General features: G+C 35.4%; 1 protein-coding gene across 1 annotated transcript; it reads right to left on the minus strand.

Moving 5' to 3' along the window:
* Positions 1-7,763: 7,763 nt before the first annotated feature.
* On the minus strand, positions 7,764-22,047 carry LOC121406124 (methyltransferase-like protein 27). The gene is made up of 6 exons (XM_041597148.1): positions 21,967-22,047; positions 14,040-14,167; positions 13,356-13,484; positions 10,855-10,993; positions 9,341-9,436; positions 7,764-8,461 (listed from the first exon to the last, which is right to left on the minus strand). Exons 2-6 carry the CDS (start codon positions 14,136-14,138, stop codon positions 8,244-8,246), a joined length of 681 nt encoding a protein of 226 aa, XP_041453082.1. The 5' UTR covers positions 14,139-14,167; positions 21,967-22,047; the 3' UTR covers positions 7,764-8,243.
* Between the last annotated feature and the right edge of the window lie 909 nt (positions 22,048-22,956).

Here is a 22,956-nt window from a genome sequence, read left to right on the forward strand (position 1 = left end):
TAAAAAAAATTAAATACCTAGATCTAAATTTGATTTATGTGTATATTTTTTGATAAAAGCCAGAAATCTGGGGTCGTATTCTGAAAATTGTTTTAAGATAAATATTCTTGTATCTTCAGAGTTACAATGAAATCTGTATTCTGAAAATTCTTGTCTTTCGGTGAGCGGGTATGATGTCAGAGCTAGAATTATGCGTAAAGTTAAAAACGGCGCATAAATATATCTGTGTGCAAGATAACATATCAAGATAAAAAGTATTCTGAAAATTCTCTTATCTTTGCGGTCTGTTAACTTCCTTGCAAAATACAAAAAAAAATTACAAGAGGTAGGGGGCTATTGTAACTTAATGTTGCATTGATATTTCTCAGTCAACAATGATAATTTCTTGCTGCATCCTGCAAGAACATCATGTTTTACAAAAGGAGACATTTCAAAGACATTATAACGATGGATTGGTAGACTTGTCAGCATTTACATTAAGTATTCGAGATGATGAATCTTTTCAGAGAAAACATATGTCTTTGAGAACAGCCACAATTATTTTTAACACAGAACCTCATAAGCATCAGGGGCGCAAGAAAATTACGCCTCATATCAACAATGCGCTCAATTACTTTTCAGAAGAGACGCTTCTATTGGTTGATCTAAGCATATGACAAGCTTTATGATTGGTTGATGATAAAATATTGGGTGTGTCAGAGATAAACTTTGGGATGTCCTTACAGATATAAAACAATTTTCAGAATACTGATCAGAGACAATTTTAGCGAGCTGTTGTCTTGCTGAGTTACAAGAACATTTAAGACAATTTTCAGAATACCACCACAGGTAAATAAATACCAATATAACAGCAAGACAGATTTTCACATATGGCTTTCCATACTTTAAACCACATATATAAAACCATGGTTTAAATTTAGTACCCTATTATTAACAAGAAGTTATTATTGCTTTATATTTATTGTCCATATGTATATTTTATCAGGTTATGTAAAAACTTATTTGTTTACTATGCTGTTATTTTGACTTTGTCTGACTTCCCCATTTTGTAATCAATGTAGGCCTACAATACCGTATGTACAACTCAGTTATCTTGTAAAAACATATGAGGTGGAAACATTGGTTTCTATGCAAACTTTTTTTACTATTATTAATTTTTACTAAAGCAGTAGTAATTTTAGTAGTAATGAGTGGGGGAACTTTTTGCCAATAGATGTCCACCATACGTATGGGTGGCATTACTCTACAATGAGCATAGGAGATTTTTATCCTGAATGTCCTGAGAAATGCATTTTAAAAATGTGTGTAATGATAAGGTAAATAGTTGTTTTGGTAGGTGCCTTTTGTGATACCTAATAACTTGTGCAATCAGAAACTTCTATTTTAGAAATTCGATTTTGCTGAACTTATTGTTATATATTGATAAGTGCCACAGTAATGATACATAAGTTTAAAAATGATATTACTTGTTTTCTTTAAAATTGGAGATTGATACACCAAAGAAGAGTAATCATGAAAACATTTTATAAATATGAACTTCCAGTAATTGTTCATAATTATGAAATTATACATGGCTTACTAAAGTAATAGAGCTTTCGCTTCTACCTCGAGATGATTTATTACAATATCACATTCTTATATCACTTCTAGTTTATAGTGAAAAATATTGCTCAATCAATATAACTTCTGGATCTCAAGATCATGGTCTTGTACTCGTTCACATAAAGAAAAATGGTAAAAAAAACCAAGAGCAGATTTCACGGGAAAAGATTACTCTTAAATTATGATCACTATGTGATTTTGAAGAAATCTTTTTACGTACACAGTCGCAAATCTCTGAAGCAATTTCTATTTAAAGAGATATTTTATTTTTGGGCAACTGATATTTCTGTCACTTCTATTGATGATAAGACTGGTGATCATGTTATGATATATTGTCATTCAGAAAGCCCTATTGTAAACAGATTATGTAATATGATTTGTTATCACAAGGTGATTTATATACAAAATGGAATATTAATGATAAACAGGGTGATTTAGGCTGGTAAATATAGATTTAATTTTTATGCAGGGTAGTACTATCAATTTTTAAGTCAAATTTTCATTTATGTCATATTTTCAAGAATGAAAAGGGGAATTAAGGAGGATGATTTTAAACCAGTTTTATTCAAAGTATGTAATGGGTGAATGTAGACTGGTTCTTGTCTCAAACATACACCCCATACATATTTGTATCTGAGTTTTCAAATCAGTACTTTGCTATTTATGGCAGCAGCAAAATGCATCATAAAAAGCATATTCACAGTCGACATGTCACTTTGTTAATCCATGACATACATTAGAATTCTTGGAGAGGTTCTGATATTACTTCTTTTATCACCTTACTCTGTTTCATCCCTAAAATACGTCTTTGTGAGTGTGATTCTTATTTTTCCTCCTTTCTCAATAACACTAGTCTGAAAATTTCCATTTGTTTCTATGCAAATGAAAAGTAAGAAAGAGTAGGGGAGACCGGGGTTAGTTGGAACATGGGGTAAGTTGAAACATTGTAATTTTCTTTAACGCCTGTAAAATAAATTTATGCAATACTGCCCTCAATTTATTGCTAATACAACAGTGTTGAAATATTATTGCAATAAATTGAGGGCAGTATTGCATAAATTTATTTTACAGGCGTTAAAGAAAATCACAATGTTTCAACTTACCCCATGTTCCAACTAACCCCGGTCTCCCCTACTTGTTTAAGTCTTTAAATTATTTGATGTATCTTATAATCGTGCCTGTCGTGATCACTTGTCAAAAGATAGAAAGTAGTGTTATTTGTTTGATATTGAATATGCGCTTTTAGATGAAGATGTGCCATCAATGTAAATTTGTGTAGTGAAAAAGTCGTGTATGATGATTTCTTGACTTTTATTATTTACTGGAAATCTCTGGTTGCAATGGCCAAAGCATGGCAATGACTAGACTTAATAATAGTTTTTATTCTTTGAAATTAGATAAGCTGAATGATGTGCAAGGATATAGGATCTATATTATGTTACTCAAAGTAGAGAATGAATGATCTGAAATAAGTTAGAATCCGTAAGAAGCTGGGTTTTTGTTTCAAATAGGTCTAGTTCAGATTCCACCCCCCCCCCCCAGCAAGGGAAAAATGTGATAAAACTTGAACCAATTATTTTGTTCACGAGCTATTTCGTAACAATGACACCTTATATGACTTTGATGGTATACTTCATTATTTCAAGATCAAGTGTCATGTCAACTTAATTAATTTTGAAAGCCAACATGTTTATATAACAGCATGACATGTGACCATTTGGAAATGTACTTGATATACTTCATGTCACTGTCTTTCAAGATAACATAATATGGAATGCCAAAGAAAGAGATTAGTGCTTTGATTAGGGCATTATCATTAGTCTCTTGTCCAACGGTAAATGGAAGCATTTTCAAAGGTGTCTAGCGACTTAATGGTGTTATAAGAACTTCATCTTCTGAAAATATGATCACAGTTATGATTTAATTTTGTCTAGTTAAATTCATGCACCCATATAAAAGTAATCCCTTGTATAAATTTTTATTGTAACTCAACCTGATAATGAACACGGGGCATCCAAAGTATTTTGATATGTTAATCCATTCCCGTTATGTTTTATTTAATAGAATTATTTACTCATCCTGGCTCTTCACAATGTATGGTATCATTGTTTTGCATTAACATGCAGTATATTTTTCATATTATGCTTAAATAAACTATTCCATTGTATACGGTAAGACCCATCTTGATCACAATTCATGACCCTTCTTTTAGAACATGCAGATTTTGTTTTGTTACATATATTTATGGTAGAATATTTTGTGTATATTTTGATGAAAATTTAATTGATGATGATCTCTATTGTATAATGAGAGAAATTTATAAAAAAGAATCAAATTCCCTGGAGATCACGTGAAGTAATTTTTTTTTAATTGTTGCTTTGTAATCAACAACCTACTTAGTTTTAGATTCCTTTGAAACATTCTTCCTGTAAGATGTAGAGCAAACGCCCATTATTATTATGATTATATTTTACATATATTGTTTGTTTTTCTGTAAATATTTCTACAAGTTTGTGCTACAGATGGGGATAAGCAAGAAGACGTAGGCTGTATAAGAATTCATCTTTTAATCTATGTATTATTTCTAATTTTGTTTTGAGCAATGGAGGCAGAATATCAACTATAATACTTATCTTTTTATTTTATTTTTCTCACCATTATATAGTTGTAAAGAATGTCCATGAATTTAGCAAGTTTCGTTGTTGTTTTAACCTTTGATAGTAATTAGACTTGAATTTTGAACACTTTAAACAATATTTGGATCAAACTTTGATGTAGAATTTATTTACCACAGCTTACTCGACATGCCTCAGACTATCAATCTTACATAACATTTCACATTTTAGTATTAATCTGACCTAACGAATGTAGAGGTCCTCTACGTTCGTTGATCTGACCATAGATGGTCACATCAATGCCAATGCTGCTGACATCTTGTGAATGATAACAAGGTCCTTGTCTAGGTTCTATGTCGATATAGCAAAGTTCACTCTTAGGCTTCAACACTGTCACTGACTCATGCACATGAGACATAGACAAATTGTCATCGCCTCAAAGTTTATTTTCAAATACCGGTACTTTGCTTATTTCAGTAATATATCTAATGTAAACGGAAACCAAAGGTTGATTTTTATTTAGATTTATTCCATGTTAGAACTGGTTGGCAAGATATGCGTGTTCTTCCAAAGTCCGATCTTCTATTTTATGTTTATTGCTCTTACCAATGTCATATGTTACCCACCCCCATTTATGTTGTGTTTCCATGTTTCATTTTTTTGTCATTAATATGTATCTATTAAAGGCATACGAAGGACGAAGCCCCTTGTTCACAATCAATTCACATTTATATCCACCTTCATTTTTACCATCACATTTTTACATTAGACAGTCTTTAGAATTCTTTCCCAATCTGATCAAAATGATGTAAGACTATCTAAAAGAGCACCAAACTTATTGAAAACCAGGGATAGTGACAAGTACTATTTTAATGATATTTCATAAGTGTAAGAGCGCCATCATTTGAAATAGAATGAATAGTATCGATTTATTCAAAATGATATGATTGTGAGAAGTATAGTCGGATGCAGAGTTGTAATTTTGTTTCGACAAGTTTTTCTCGTAATTGTACCCTTTGTGTTACTATAATAGTCCATATGGAGCAGCCTTTTATATAAAAAACATCTTTATTACTTATTGTTTCTTATTAAAAGAATGACAACTGTAAGGGATAATGGTCGTAGAAATATGATAGTACTTATACATGATGGGCTTTTCATATTTAAACGCTTTATAAGCGACGTTGCCGTCCATATACAAGTTGATTATCTTGTATGTATATTGTGACGTTTTTTTTTTTGTGGTGAACAAAATAAATCTTTTTTTTTTTCCAGTAGGTAATAGACAGCCTCAAAATACGTGTTTTGGGTTTCTGTACCCAGTTGACACAACGCATTTTATTTTCCAAGTGACAATTTATACATGTGTTTTAGGTAGTGTATTGCTTTGATATTTTGATGATATTCTATTATGATTTTGTTGACGTTTTCTTTTTTGTTTTTGTTCTGATTGTCTTTAATATTACGAGCATAGTAGTTAAGAAAGTCAAGCCATTTTGAACAATAAAAAGTCCTTCAGACAAAAATTGTGTAGCAAATCTAGATTTGTATATCATTTAGCGGATCAAGTATATTGGTTGTGCATGGTAGAATATTTTGACAATGAAGGCGATGATGATTGTGATAATGATGATAGTGATAATGATATGATGATGATGAAGACGATGGTGGTGATGAGGGTAGGGATAGAGATGACAAAAAACGACGACGATGATGATGATGGTGGTGGGGGGGGGGGGGTTGCGTAGATTTTTTTTCATTTCCAGATTAAGAAATCGATTTTTTTTTTCAGGATACAAATTTAGGGAAGAAAGCCGCACTGAACAGGCGGGAAATGAAATAGTCCAAAGTTGTAGAATCATCAATCCAAGCTTGGAGACAAATATATTTATATTTACAATTATGTATGTGCTTATATACGTGAAGTAAGTAAAATGCCTAATCTAAAAAGCATAAAAAATCATCAAGTCCTGTGTACATACCTATGGAATCACAACGCTTTTAACACCACAACCATGAGAAGACGTCACGGATTTGAGGTGGGCAGGGGCGTCGATCCATTTTCAGATTGGGGGGGCAAAATCATGAATCAATTTTCCTAAGGCGCTCGATCACACAAAACAAATAAACTCACACACACACACACATCTGCCTATATATATATATATATATGTGTACATATATATATATGTATACACACACACACACACATATATATATATCTCACCAGCAGATTAATGCGAGCGCGAAGCGCGAGCTGAAAATTTTGATATTTCGATATGAAAAAAATGAGTTTAATGGACGATAACAAGATATATATCCAACAAAAGATTATTGCAAATCGAAGTGGGAGTTCTTTTGAGGTTTAGAACTGAAAACGGGACCATATTCACCTATTTAATCATGGAAAGTATGGGTTTTTGTTTCAGAAATGATGCGAGCGCGAAGCGCGAGCTGAAATTTTTTGATATTCCAATCTGAAAAGTGGACATTTTGAGCACGATTTTGGACGAAGAACGAGTTGTGTATCTCAATCTCGCTTGCTGATATCTGTGTAACATTACAATCTTATTTTATTTTAAGCACATGCGGAATTATTGGGGGGGCAAAACGATATGTTTGCCCCCCCAATATTTTCATTGATAGGACAAAGTGAATAACAGTATTTTGGAAATGTAGTTAATAAAGTAGGCCCTATATAATAATTGTTTGATTTGTGCATTAGACCCCTTTTAAGCAACTTCCAACTTGTTTCTCTCTTTACTTGTCAGATATTGTTGAAACTGTCAGGAAAATTGAAAGAAAATAAAAATTAGTACAAACATTAAGATAACTATGGAAAGTGACGTATAATACTTCCCAAAAAATGTCGTTTCCAATGACTGCGTATCCCAAAAGTCCGCTGAATATTAAAAGATAATATATTATAATTCTCTGGTTAGTCTCACATTGCCACATCATACAGAGAAAAGTCTGATACACTGAATCCCATAATTTCATATCAGCTTGAAGTCATTATTGTATGAAGTTATCATTGACTTATTGATATGTGCGGCTACACAGCACTGTGTTAAGCGGTGTACATAGAGGACCACACCAGTTATTTTACACCTGTGTTGAATTGGTGGTGTTAGTTTTACACCTATAGGTGTTATTACAACACCCTTTGTTGTTACATTTAAACTCTTTAGTGATATGTTTAATCTCTAGCGTGTAATTTTAGCACCTCAGGATGTGGTCCTCTATTTTCACCAATTGGTGTCAGTTTTAACACCTCAGTTTTTACAGTGTAGATGTGGGTGCGTCGTGGTCTAGTGGTTCCGACTCTTGCCTTTAAAACAGAGGTCATGGGTTTCTTCAGCAAGAAATTTATCCACACTGTGCTGCGCTCGATCCAGGTGAGGAGTAATTCATTGCATGCAATGAGTGCCGGTGACGGTAGCTCGAGCTAAAGCCGGGGTAATAATAGCAGCGGTTTGTATCCTCTGGCAAAAAGCGCTTTATAAATCCAGCTATTATTATTATTGTTATTATTATTATTATTATTTTACCATCAGTTCTTTCATTATTTTCTGGTGCCGTTCTCATATGGTTCTGTGCATGTATGATTGGCGGCGAGACAATCTACGGAAGGTAGTCAAATCTAAGTTGCGCCAAGTGGCGGCATGGCTGGGTGAAGAATTAAACAATTTGTGAAAGAAGTAGTAACATCTGTCCACAATATTTTCTGACTCACTCTATAATTGTATGAATTTCGTTAATCATTTTTGTTTTACTGACATTTTCTGTACATAATGAAAAGATATTCTGTCGACAATATTATGTGATACAGCTAGACAATCTAAAATGTGCAGTGGTAGAATTATTGTTTGAGGTATATAGTAGTAGTCAGGCTTACCAAGTGATTTTTTTCATAAAATAAAGTACTATTCAGCACTACTATCATTATCAATCATATGAACTATTCATATATTATCTATATGTTATAATTGTAGAAAGAGTAGTCAATAACTCCTTTGGCACCTCTCATTTGGTATTTTTCTCTTTCTCTGTTGGTAGTAAAATGTATGACAATATGACGCCAGGAATATCAATGTTAATTTCTGTTGTGTATCTTATCACATCATGCGACAGTTTTGCCAGAACTCCCTCTTCGACAAGATGTGGTAAAGTACTTTTTAGTTCCAGGCCTCCAAGCTCTTCTTCAAAAGCTTTCTGTCGAGTCGCAATCACCATGTATCCACCTAATGAATTTATATACACAAAGGATATGAGGAGAGTAAACACACAACTCTGTGTAATTAAACATTTACTGTAGTTATCGTTATTCTGATAATCAATTATACACCCGTATATCTATTGATATATTTCCATATTTACCGGGGCACACGGGATTATATAACCTAAAAATTATTTTTCAGTGTTTAATGTATGCGTTATACGTATATATATCATTACCTTACTGATTTTATTATCATAGATTAGTAAGCAAAAAACATTCAGAAAATATTTGATTATAGTTGGGGCATTTTGAGCACGTTCGAAGATCAATTTGATTTTATTTGAATAATAGACCCAAAAATGAAATATTTTCATATCCTGTGTTGCCAAACAAGTTTTTTTTAGACCCATGCTAGGATTATATTAATATTTATCGTCAGAATCAGGCACAGAACTCTTTCAGCGCCAATGATGCAATTTTCATCTCATTTTTTTTTTGGTAATGGTTGGTGGTTAGCTAGTTCAGTCTTATACTGATCTATTTATTCAAACTATACACATTTACACTTTTCACCTACTTTTAGATAACCAGTATATATCAGTAAAATACTAGCATGAAATAATTTGTACCAAATAATAATCATTTATCAACTTATTGTAGTTTAAGTCTTGTTGTGAGGTGCTGATGGTGGCGGGGAGGCTGGGGGTACGGGTGAAATGGAAACGTTGAATATTGTAGAATAGGTCCCACCCTCCAGCGCCTCTAAATTCTAACTGATATCATTTATGATACAATTTTCATTTTAACTGATAATACAGAGCACTGTTATTATCATTTTTTGGAAGTGTTGTAAGAATGGTATTTCGTTTAGGCCCTTGATACATGAATTCATCGACCTTACCGGGTTTTAGGAGGCGAAATATCTCTGGGAGACATGTCTGGTTCAAATGAGCACCGGGGACGAATGTTCCGCAGGACATGACTACATCAAAATAGCCTGAATGGAAAAATATATGAATTAAATTGTGACCCATGTGTGGTCAGGAGGAGAAATTTAGATAAAGAAACGACTGAGAATACAAACAGGCGGAACGTCTCTGGCAGTCTCGCCTGCATTATATACGCTATTCGATATAGCAGCAGTGCTGCCTTTGAAAACAGCTGATGAATAATTATTCACAGGATAAAACACTAATATGATTACAAAACATTATGTCCATTGACCCAAAATGATCGACCTTTGACCATGACCATGTGACCTATAAGACATGTGCATAACAATCATTCATACTTGATTACCCTTATGTCGATGATTCATGAGTTAGATCCAGAAACTTCCTAAGTTATGATGCCAATTCAACACAACTATACTACCAACACGGCCAGAGTTCATTGACCTTTAAATAACCTTTGATCTTGGCCATATCCCTGAAACGCACACAGGGTATTCAGGGATACATTGCTGCTCTTATATGTCCAAGATTCATGAACTAGATCCATAAATTTTCAAAGTTATCCATCCATAATTTATTTATTGTTCGAAATAGACATGATATGAAATACTCCGAAAATTGATCGTGGGCCCGGCAGCCACTGTGTAGCGCCAGATCGACGAGGCTCTATCCCTTTAATCGTTGAACGCCAAACAGGGTAGCAGCAACTCCCATCTTTTAACGTCTTTCGGTCTGAAGCGGCCGGGGTTTGAACCCCCGACCTCCCGGTTGTGAGACGGACGCTCTACCAACTGAGCCAACACACCGGTCACACCGGTTATGATGACAATCCCTCAAATAACCCCAACATGGCCAAAGTTCGTTGACCCTAAGTGACCTTTGACCTTAATCATGTGACCTGAAACTCAGGCAGGATCTTCAGTGGTACACTATTACCCTTGCGTCTAAGTTTTATGAAGTTAGGTTCATATACTTTCGAAGTTATGACAACATTTCAAAAACTTAGCCTTGGATAAGATTTCGATAGTTGATTCCCCCAACATGGTCTAAGTTCATTGACCCTAAATGACCTTTGACTTTTTAGTCCTCAGACCTGAAACTGCATGAGGCAGGAAGTTTGGTAATATTTGAGTATCCTTATGTACAAGTTTCACGAACTAGGTCCATATACTTTCTAAATTATGATGACATTCCCAAAACTTAACCTTTGTTAAGATTTTAATGTTGACGACGCCGCCCCGTTGCCGTCGGAAAAGCGGCTCCTATAGTCTCGCTCTGCTATGCAGGCGAGACAAAAATAATTATGGTTGCAATCTGAATAAAAATGTTGCAAGGAATCGAAATGAAATCGTGAATGACCAATATATCCCGGAAGAAGATAACGCGTGAAGTTAAATGCACATTAATAAACTACTATATGAAATTAAGCGGGGAAAACTTATATTATTATTAACATGTTTACCATTAACGTACTCAAGAGGTTCGCTTGGACTAAACCTGGCCCGAACCAGCTTCGAGTAGACATTCTTCTTCTTGCACATTTTCAGCATACCAGCAGACATATCCACTCCATGGATATTTTGGTATCCTTCCTTGAATAGCTATGGAACAAAAGGAAGGGGAGATATATCGACAAATCATCCTAAATCAAGGAAGGGGAGATATATCAACAAATCATCCTAAATCAAGGAAGGGGAGATATATCAACAAATCATCCTAAATCATAAATGGCATTGTACAGGGAAAGGAAATGGAAAAAAATGAATGAATCAATCAATCAATGAAATTGATAATAAATAAAATAAGATCAATTAATCTGATAAAGAAATGAAAAATCAATAATGACAACCACATTTGAAATAAATTTAATGAATAAAGAAAGAAAGAAAGAAAGAAAGAAAGAAAAGGGAAGAGAGAGAGGAAGAAAGAAAAATAACAGTTTGTAATAATTGACCGTTTTTTCGCAAAGTTATATGAAATCAACCAAGAACCCCCCCCAAATACGGTACGTTTATACATTATAGATTCCGGACATGCAAAATACAAAGGAAAGAATGAATAAAATTTACATGAAATATGAAATATTCTAACTTTCTACTCATTTTCATGTGAAACAAAGTTTTATCCCCCCCCCCCCTGGGTATGTGGTATTAACCATCATTGTTTCAGCATTTCATTCGGTCATTAATCTGTAAAAATCGAAATACTGTATTGAAACAATAAAAAACAAAACTGAGTAAGGGACATCATCGACTTCTTAATTTGAATGTCACTGAGTTATGCATGTAACTGGTTCGTGAAATATAAGGCAACTTAAAATGTCACAACTTTGGGTGGTCCTTTTCAGGACCAACAATAATGCGCACGAAAGATACCGCATGCATTCGTAATTCCGAAGCTTTTACATTTTAGATAACAAAATCCCAATTTGGGGGTAATTGTTATGAGTAATTGTTTAGTAAAGTACTCGCCGTTTCTGGTTACAAAAGGCTTCGAATGTCTTGTTTTCAGGTTGGAATATCTTTTTAGCTCGCGCTTCGCACTCGCATTATTCGATGTATCCTATTCATGAGTCACTAAACGCAGTCCTATCAGCTCGCACTTCGCGCTCATGTTAATTCTTCAGTTAGATGCACTTCTTTTTAATGATGCTCAGAATTTTTTATTTTCATTTGAAATGTCCAAAAGTTTGAGCTTTCGATTCACGCTAGTGCCTCCAAAGGAGTTTTACAGCATCAGCTTTGAAAAAATTTCCAAACCGCTCGCTCGTTACATTCTCTCTAAAGCCTATATATGTATTTTACCATAATCAGAAATCACTTTAAAAAGGCTGTGCTTTACTTTACTCTACTTTTCTCCACCGCCCTTCTTTTTGCCTCCCCATCCTCGATTGAAAAGCAACGGTGCCCCCCCCCCACCACGCTTAGCCTCCCGGTTTTCGCGGCTTCGCCACTGATTTTTTTTTTCGGATTAACAAACATTCGGAATAAAGAACCTTATTTTGTTTTCGTATTAACGAACCTTCGGAACAATGAACCTTGTTTCGTTTTAGGATTAACGAACCTTCGGAACAACGAACCAAATCGTTTTCTGATTATCGAACCTTCGGAACAACGAGCCTTATTTCGTTTTTCGGACTGACGAACATAAATTATGTTCGGATTAACGAACCCTTTTTCCATTTCGGATTAACAAACATGAGGTAGGCAGTTTACGAGTTTCGGATTTACGAACCTTGGGAATAACGAATCTTCGGAATTACGAAGTGTAACCGAAAGACACATGGTGTTGGCCTACCTGAAACATATATTCCCACGTCAAGAGAGAAATAAGTTCATTAATTTGGGATTGAGTAGACTTTATTAGCCTTAACAAGGCTTTAAAATTTCTTGGACCGTTATTCAGAACCTTTCTTGTCAGCTTTTACCGTAAACATGTCCGAAAGAAGGCAAGATCAACAACCATGGGCCTAAGACGTTTAAAGAATTCACCTAATGGTGAAAACAATAATTAGAAACATCAACAAAATAGCCCTTGGAAGCGGGGATGTTTAGAGTGCTTCAGCACCCCCAATAATTTACCCAGGGGTGCTGTGTGTATTATTTACCATAGGCAGTACCCTTGAAAATCTGGTAGGTATGTTAAATAGCAGAAATCTAACCAAAATCACCTACATTTTGTAGCGAAACCTTTTTTTGTGTGTAAAATTTAAACCATCACCCCCTGCGTGTTAAGACATCATTCTCGGTGCCCTGAGCTCCACCGAATTAACAAGTAGAACCGCCAATATTAATGGGATCAAAACTTGACACTTGTCCCATTGAAACTTCTCATTTATTAGCCAGCTTTGGCCTTGTGGGGTGAAGAACAAACTTTCAAAAGGCGGTCCAAGAAACTAACTTTCTCCGACAGATTCTTTGAATGGTAATGTACTATGACAAGGTCTGTATATAAAATAGTAACCTCTTCCCCAACAAGTCCTGTACCGCACCCGACATCGAGTATCTTGACATTTCGATTCGGTTCGAGCTGGATAACCGCCCTGGCTGTTTCATAAGGAGCGTTGCATAAGTACTGTGGCTCATGATTTCCCTGAAGAAAGAAACAAAATCGAAAGAAAAGTAATTACAGCCGGAAAAACGAAGATGCAAGAATATTGTCCTTGAAGTGGTAAATATCGAGTAGCCTTTGAAATTACAGGTTCAATTTTAAAAATATCCCCTAATTTGGGGATATTTTTTATCTTTATTCTTTATTAATTTGATTAAAATTATATGTTTTGCCCCTAATTGGAGAATTCTAGAGAAAATCATTTGCACTGTATGCAAAAAATCCACTCAGACATGAAATTGCTATTTGGTTTAATTTGATAGATATTTAAAATGAAACGCCCCCCCCCCCCCTGTTACTCCAGTGCAGCAAAATGGAAGAGTCGCCCACCCGAGAATGATAAGGGAGAACAATGAAGAAAAAAAAAAGATATGTTCCGTATCTAAAAATGCCAAAGAATTGTTTATTTCCGATTAGTCGATTTGTGTTTTTACTCATCATAATTTATATGGCGCCTTGGTCGAACAATTTTTAAACAACTAAAAAGGCTACCCTAATGAAATAAAACGACAAATAATAATCGTAATTCTGTTTTACCTCATCGTAATACTCGCATAGTTCGTCATACTTCTTTTCCAGTTCATCAACATCTTTGGTGTCTCGCAAACCTTTAGCTCTCTCACTCCAGGTAGTCATGACGTTTCTCTTCGAACTGATTTTTATTTCTAATAATGATAAAAAAATTATATGCTGTTAACCGTCTACTACTACTACAAAACTACTACTACTACTACTTCTACAACTACTACTACTACTACTACTACTACTACTACTACTACTACTACTACTACTACTACTACTACTACTACTACTACTACTACTACTACTACTACTACTGCTACACTACTACTACTACTATCTTACTACTTCTACTACTACTACTACTACTACTACTACTACTACTACTACTACTACTACTACTACTACTACTACTACTACTACTACTACTACTACTACTACTACTAATACTACTTCTACTACTACTACTACTACTACTACTACTACTACTACTACTACTACTACTACTTCTACTATACTACTACTACTACTACTACTACTACTACTACTACTACTACTACTACTACTACTACTACTACTTCTACTATTACTACTACTACTACTACTACTACTACTTCTACTTCTACTACTACTACTACTACTTCTACTACTACTACTTCTACTACTACTACTACTACTACTACTACTACTACTACTACTACTACTACTACTACTACTACTTCTACTATTACTACTACTACTACTACTACTACTACTACTTCTACTTCTACTACTACTACTACTACTACTACTATTACTACTTCTACTACTACTACTACTACTACTACTACTACTACTACTACTACTACTACTACTACTACTACTACTACCACCACTACTACTACTGCTACTGCTACTACTACTACTACTAATACTCGAAACTCGAGACTCGAAGTTTAGCAACACACCTACTACTACTACTACTACTACTACTACTACTACTACTACTACTACTACTACTACTACTACTACTACTACTACTACTACTACTACTACTACTACTACTACTACTACTACTACTACTTCTACTATTACTACTACTACTACTACTACTACTACTACTACTACTACTACTTCTACTACTACTACTACTACTACTACTACTACTACTATACTACTACTACTACTACTACATCTACTATACTACTACTACTACTACTACTACCACCACTACTACTACTGCTACTACTACTACTACTAATACTCGAAACTCGAGACTCGAGGTTTAGCAACACACCTACTACTACTATACTACTACTACTACCACCACCACCACCACCACCACTACTACTACTACTACTACTACTATTACTACTGCTACTGCTAAAACTGAGAAGCGCTAAATATGTCTTCAGCAAATGCTATGAGGCAAAGATACAGATTCTTGACTGTGCAGCCAAGTAATATCTGAGGATCTTAATGAGGTCGTCAATGTAGAGACGGTGTAGCATTGAGCATCTCCATGTCTTTCACCTTGGAGAACACTGAATGATCCCATAGCACCTCACCTGAACAGTTATTGTAGAATTCTGCAATGGTATATATATCCAGCAGAAATTAAGAAGGGTGTGTGGAAGAAATTCGTCTGGTCTGTTAGCGTCAAAAATGCCCTACTTGTGGACACGGTGGACAAAAGCATGATTTTTTCTCCAGACCTTTGTTTATGTATAAGAATTAAGAATGGGGTATGCTCCAAAAAATCTGGCTGCAGGAACAGTGAAAAAATGGGTGAAAATGTCAGAATTTAGGAGTTCAGATTTGTCTGGTATATAGACTAGCGCTAGTGCAAAACTCAATAGCAGTGCATTATTTTGCATTGGATTAGTTCTTGAATTCAGACCCTTTTTGAACAGATCTTCTGTTTGTCCTCGCATCTCAATCTGAATGAAGATGCTAACCAAGCCGAAGGGTGACGGTGGAGGGGGTTGAATGTTGGTGTGTGTGTGTGTACATATTTTGGTCTTGGGGTAAAGGTGTGCAAGACACATTTTTTGCATGTGTTGGAAATTGTGTTGCCATGGTAACAGTGTATTATTGCAAAAATAAGGTAAAAATCTTGCAGTTAGAACCACTTCCTTTGTTTTTAACCGATTCTCATGACATTTGGCACACACATTGGTCTTGAGGTGAAGATGTGTAAGACACAATTTTGTGTGTCTTTCAGAAATCTTGTTGCCATGGTAACAACAAATTACATGGTGAAAATTGGGGAAAAATCTTACAATTCAAACTGCTTCATCAGTTTTCAATCAATTCTAATGAAATTTGGCACACACATTGGTATTGAAGTAAAGATGTACTAGGCACTTTTTGTGTGTGTTTCAGAAACTGTGTTGTCATGGTAACAAATTAGCATATGGCAAAATTTAGGTAAAAACCTTGCAATTTGAACTACTTCATCAGTTTTTTTGTTGTTGTTTTGAACCAATTCTCATGAAATAATTATGACTCACACATTGGCCTTGAGGTAAAGATGTGCGAGAACCTTTTGTCAGAGAGTGCATTGCCTTGGTAACCACATTTAGCCAGAAATATGGGGAAAACTCATCAGTCTACTTCTCAGTTTTGAGCCTGTGCTCATAAAAGTTGACACAAATATTCATTTTGGGTAAAGATTCATATTCAGTATTAAAAGGGAATCAAGACTTGGTCATAATGTTTTGTGCATGGAAAAGGAGAAAAATAAGAATGGTGAAAATTTTAAAGAAATCGGACAAGCAAAATAAAGTTATGGCTGCTTTAAAATTAAGATCCCTAAGGCTACTAGTATGTAGAATTCAAATTGGCAACTGGGTAAGTAAATTATGACAAGGGGTGGGGCCGCAAGGACAACTTTCCCATAAGACTAGTAGTTATCAGGATTTTTGGTTTTCTCCTAAATCCCTATTCCATTGGGGCCGTAATATAAACCTGGTAGTATGTTTTGTGTCCTCATGGAAGAAAGATATAATTTGAAGTAAAACTTTTGAAAAAAGAAATTTTAGCTAATTAATTATTCCAGTACATGGAAGAGTGGTCCTTGCCTTCTTAAATCACTGTGACATCACATATGCGGTCAATTTGAAGTCTTCATGGGTATAGTGATTACCAATGTTTATAACTTTAATATGTTCACAACTTTGTTATGGTTTGTCCGATATTGTTCAAACTTTGACCTATAAACTTGTCTGATTTTTCATTTTCCTCTAAAAACATGTGTTTATTTGGGTTTGATTCCCCTTTATATTGCCATATAATAGCGCAGGGTATTAATCACCTTCAATAATATTTATAGGTTTTTTTTTTGGGGGGGCGGAGAAGGTCCTTAAAAACTGACAACATAAAAATATAGAAGGTTAAAGGCCATGACCATGAGGAACTTAAACACTCTTAAAATAACACCCCTTACATTTTTTATTTGGGGGGGGGGCTTTAGAAAATTGCCACATAAAGATTAAAATGAAATTATAACGACTAGGAACTTAACCCCCCCAAAAAAAAAAAAAAAAAAAGAGAAATCCTTTACACTTCAGCATATTAATTTAAAGCCTCAAACATTCTGCTTTGAAAAAAAAAGTTTCCGGTGTCCAATTAATCAATGTTTTATTTGAAGCATGAAGCAGGGGCTGTCACAGAAATATACTGAAAAAAATGAAAGAAAATATAAGGCTAAAATCTATTGTGCACATAGGTATATTTTTGATATGGTATGTTACTGAGTCATGGATTTGCAAGTGAATTTTTAAAACAAGTGCAGATATTTTTGTATATATTTATATTTCTATAATAATTAGTTGCATGATTAAAGGTACACTTTAAAATATGTCAGAAAAAATATACTTAGAGAGAGACAGGAAACAGAAGGAGATGGCATGGTGAAGCTCAAAATCAAGAGTGATGTGAAAGTTAAAAAGAAAAAGTAGGAACGGAATATGAATATGAATAAAAAACTGAGTAGGAGAATATAAATAAACAATGGTTAATTGGGTACTGTTAACAATTTTTTAATCAAATCAGAATGCATTAAGCTTCAAATGAATAGTCTGAACTGCAAAGGACTCTTCTTACCTTTGAAGGGGGGGGGGGATTTTCTGCTAAAAAGTATTATCAGCCCCCTATTTTTTCGGGGGGGGGAGTGTTAAGTTCCTAGTCATAATCCTTTAACTGTAATTTTAATGAGGTCATTTTCTAAAGACCCCACCCCCCCAAAAAAAAGAGAGTAATGTCTAGCTTTAAAAATGCATTGACCCCTGAGGGACAAAGGTGTAGACTGGTTTGAGCATGGGGAAGTAGAACTAAAAGTGGTATGGGAGGGGTGCACATCTTGGGGAGGTGGAACTAAGGTTTGGAAAATCAGCTGTTGAAAGTAGAAGGGGTACACATTTTGTTTTGCTTGCCAGTGTTGGAACTCCTCTGCTTCAGCGGAAGGTTTCATATTCACCCAGTGTACCTCCAGCCTATATGCCCTTAAGGGGATGCGTTTTTTAAGAGTGTTTATCATTTTTATGTTTCTAATGGCCACTGCCTTTAACCTTCTTTGATGTCAGATTTAAAGGACTAATCCTGCCCCTTCCCCCAAACCCAGAAATATTAATGAAGGTGATTAATACCCCCACATTTTAATGCAGAGAAGACATTTAGAATTTAATATGAATCTTTACCCTAAGATGAATATTTCTTCCAATTTTTATGAGCACTGACTAAAAACAGGGGAAGGAGTTTGATCCACAATAAGTTTTCCTACATTTCTGGCTATCATATGTGGCTACCCTGGTAATGCACTCTCTGACAAATGCAAAAAAAAGGTTCTTGCACATCTTTACCCCAAGGCAAATGTGTGAGCCAAATTTCACGAGAATTGGTTCAAAACTGATGAAGTAGTTCAAATTGCAAGTTTTTTACCTAAATTTTGCCATATGCTAATTTGTTACCATGACAACACAGTTTCTGAAACACACACAAAAAGTGCCTAGTACATCTTTACTTCAATACCAATGTGTGTGCCAAATTTCATTAGAATTGATTGAAAACTGATGAAGCAGTTTCAATTGTAAGATTTTTTCCCAATTTTCACCATATAATATGTTGTTACCATGGCAACAAGATTTCTGAAAGACACACAAAAGTGTGTCTTAGACATCTTCACCTCAAGACCAATGTGTGTGCCAAATTTCATGAGAATCGGTTAAAAACAGAGGAAGTGGTTCTAACTGCAAGATTTTTACCTTATTTTTGCAATAATACACTGTTACCATGGCAACACAATTTCCAACACATGCAAAAAATGTGTCTTGCACACCTTTACCCCAAGACCAAAATATGTACACACACACACCAACATTCAACCCCCTCCACCGTCACCCTTCGGTTTGGTTAGCATCTTCATTCAGATTGAGATGCGAGGACAAACAGAAGATCTGTTCAAAAAGGGTCTGAATTCAAGAACTAATCCAATGCAAAATAATGCACTGCTATTGAGTTTTGCACTAGCGCTAGTCTATATACCAGACAAATCTGAACTCCTAAATTCTGACATTTTCACCCATTTTTTCACTGTTCCTGCAGCCAGATTTTTTGGAGCATACCCCATTCTTAATTCTTATACATAAACAAAGGTCTGGAGAAAAAATCACGCTTTTGTCCACCGTGTCCACATAATTCCGCTAACTGTCCATGGACCTACATAGGTCCATGTCCTGTCGAACACTTGCAGAATCAAACATTGGGCAAGCATTGCAATGAAGAGTGGTTGCTTAGAGAATTTGCTTAGTTCAGTTATTAGGTCAAGAGCCTTTTCAGCTATTGCTAATAGGCAAGACCTTTCCTACTGGAAGCCAAATTGAAGCTGGTCCGGAATGTCATGTTCCAGTTGGTGGTTGGAGAGTTCGGGCTAAATCAACAGTTCTAGTAGCTTGCCCAAGGCAGGGGTTAAGGTGACACCTCTGTAATTTCCAGGAACTGCTGGATCTTTGCCACCACATTTATGCAGAGGACTCACAAGACCATCCGTAAGGACCTTATTGCCTTACCCTGTCCATGGACCTACGTAGGTCCATGTCTTGTCGAACGCTTTTGCTTAATTGAGCATTGAGCAAGCATTGCAATGAAGAGTGGTTGCTTAGAGAATTTGCTTAGTTCAATTATTAGGTTAACATGGTCAAGATCCTTTTCAGCTAATCATGCTAATAGACAAGACCTTTCCCACTGGAAGCCAAATTGAAGCTGGTCCGGAATTTCATGCTATAGTTGGTGGTTGGTGAGTTTGGGCTTAATCAACAGTTCTCGGAGCTTGCCCAAGGCAGGGGTTAGGGTGATATCTCTGTAATTTCCAGGAACTGCTGGATCTTTGCCACCACATTTATGCAGAGGACTCACAAAATCATCATTGAGGCTTGTTGGGATGTTTCAAGTCAACCATCCAGTTCATCAGGATAAGGATATGAGTCCATGTATTATATCCGATGTAAAAAATAATATGTTCAGGAAATATAAATGTCGTCAGGACCACAGGCCTTTCCAGTCTCTAGAGAGGAGATGTCTGTCTGAAATCTCTTTTGATGAAAACACAAACTTGGATCTACAGAGAGCTCATAATCTAGGAGCTTTGAACTACTCTAAATTAAATTTTCTGGCCTGTAGTCACTAGGAGTTGACAACTCCATTGTGTCTAGTCCTGAATGATATCCAGCCCCGAGTGACAAGTTTCAGATACTGTCCGGGATGCTGTGTGCCTGAGTTTGAACGTGAACTGTTGCCTTTAACAAACGCCCTCAACGATCATGTGCCTACGGCAAGTCTCGTCTGAGATTAAACCACTTTAAACCCATACCTATACTGTAAAAAATGCATTTATCCATCTTATAGAACATCAATAAATATAAGTCAATTTCTGTGATTCTTTCTACGTCAGTTACTCACTAAAATGTCGCACTCTCAACCCCTCTCAACCCTCTCTTTACAAAGTACCAATAATATTTATCAATAAATTGCGATAAAACCATGTGATATCAGTGAGATTCAAACTATTTCTGACACTCAAAGTAATTTCCAATATTCAATGCGACATGAAGATATTGTATCCCCTCTATAACAATTATGCAACTAAACCTCCTTAATTCTTTGGGATCATCAGGGGATCAGGCTTTCGCCAATGGGGGGGGGGGCGGTTCGACCAAATTATCCCCGATCGGCCGGCCGCTCAAACCTGATTTTTGTTTGTTTCCTTGAAAGTGTAGTCCTAAGAGTCACCTTTTAGCTTTATTCTTGTAAAACAACATAGATGTATGTAATAATCTTGTATTTTTGTTGTTGTTGAAATTCAATGCATTTTGTCCTGAAATTGATCAAGATACATGACATATTTACCGCGAGCGTAAAGCACGAGCATAACTTTTGATATACGTTCTGGTCTAATCGAAAGAGGGCTAGCTATAGAGACGATACATATTTCAACAATTAATGCAAGCGCGAAGCGCGAGCTGATAATTTTTTACATTCCGACATAAAAATTGACATGCTAAACACTTTTTTGTTATTTTGAACGAGATAGGTAGGCCTACATAATTAAACAACTGATGCGAGCGCGAAGGGCGTGCGAAAAATTGATATTCAGACCTAAAAACGGGATACTCTATTCATGTTTTGAAAATCATGAAAACGATGGGTAATTGGTCATCTTCCTACATTAATGCGAGCACAAAGCGCGAGCAGAAATTATTTTGATCTTCTGATCTGAAACTGGATAATAAGTACGTTTTAAAAAAATGAACCAGCTTCGTATCTCAACATGCTTGCGCGTGTTTTAGATTTAGACTTACAATCAAGGCATTCTGAATACATTTTTTATCTTAAAAATCACTAATAAGTAAATCAATAAATGTTTGCACAATTTTTAGAATAACATTATAAACTATATGCGTTCACTTACTAATACTGCTTTGAATTACTGCACTCAAACTTCACACGCAAGTCAGCAATCTTGGCGGGAATCTTGGACAATGCACCATACTACGTGGTCAAACTAGTGTGACGCTGTTCAGCGTCTACGCCCAATTTTGTTTAACGGAAATAAATAAATCTAAATCTAATGTAAAGGTCAAACGGGGAGTTTCTTTATTTACATGCGTGCAAACCAAAATCTCTTTCAGACAAACTAATGTCCATATGCGATAACCTAAAATGTCAAATGCAATAATCGATCAGCATGCTCACTTAGTAGAAAAAATCGAAAAGATGCGTACTGAGGAATTAAATGCATACTAGAAAAATTATAAATTCAAGGAGCTTTAAAATGGCCTACATTCCTACTGTACCAGTAGTAGTGGTTGTAGTAGTAGTAGTATTACTATCTCTACCTCTTCTAATTTTATTTCTACTCATAATGATAATGGTTAGTTTTGTCATATTCGCCCATATTCGCTCCTTGAGTTTATACGTATAGCAGACGATTCTTGTTTATACTACGTATGCAGACCCTAATGTTGCAGCGTTTTCATATAGAATACATAGCTATTAGGTCTTTTGTTGTATTGCTCAGCAACAAATGTCCACTGACCTTCGATCGCTCACTTCTCCATTACCGATATTAAAAAGCTGGAGAGAGCTCTTCGTTTGCTTACGCACGCACGAAAATAATTCACATATATACGGTGGCGTATAGGGGGGCATATGCAACGGACCGCACCTTCAAGGGGCGCAAGTAGGGAGAAGTGACGAAAATAATGAAAAGGGAAAATTAAGAGAAAATGCAAAGGAATAAAGGCGCACTGCAAAAAAGGAATACCACTGAAGCTTACTAATACCATGTCCTATGCTATTGCATGGTAACGCAATTTCCAACACATTTACAAAATTAATTTTTTATGTCTTTACCCAATGGGATGAATATTCGTCCCTATATACGTGCCAGCTTTTGAAC

Source organism: Lytechinus variegatus, chromosome 1 (assembly GCF_018143015.1).
Source record: "Lytechinus variegatus isolate NC3 chromosome 1, Lvar_3.0, whole genome shotgun sequence".
Lineage (NCBI taxonomy): Eukaryota > Metazoa > Echinodermata > Echinoidea > Temnopleuroida > Toxopneustidae > Lytechinus > Lytechinus variegatus.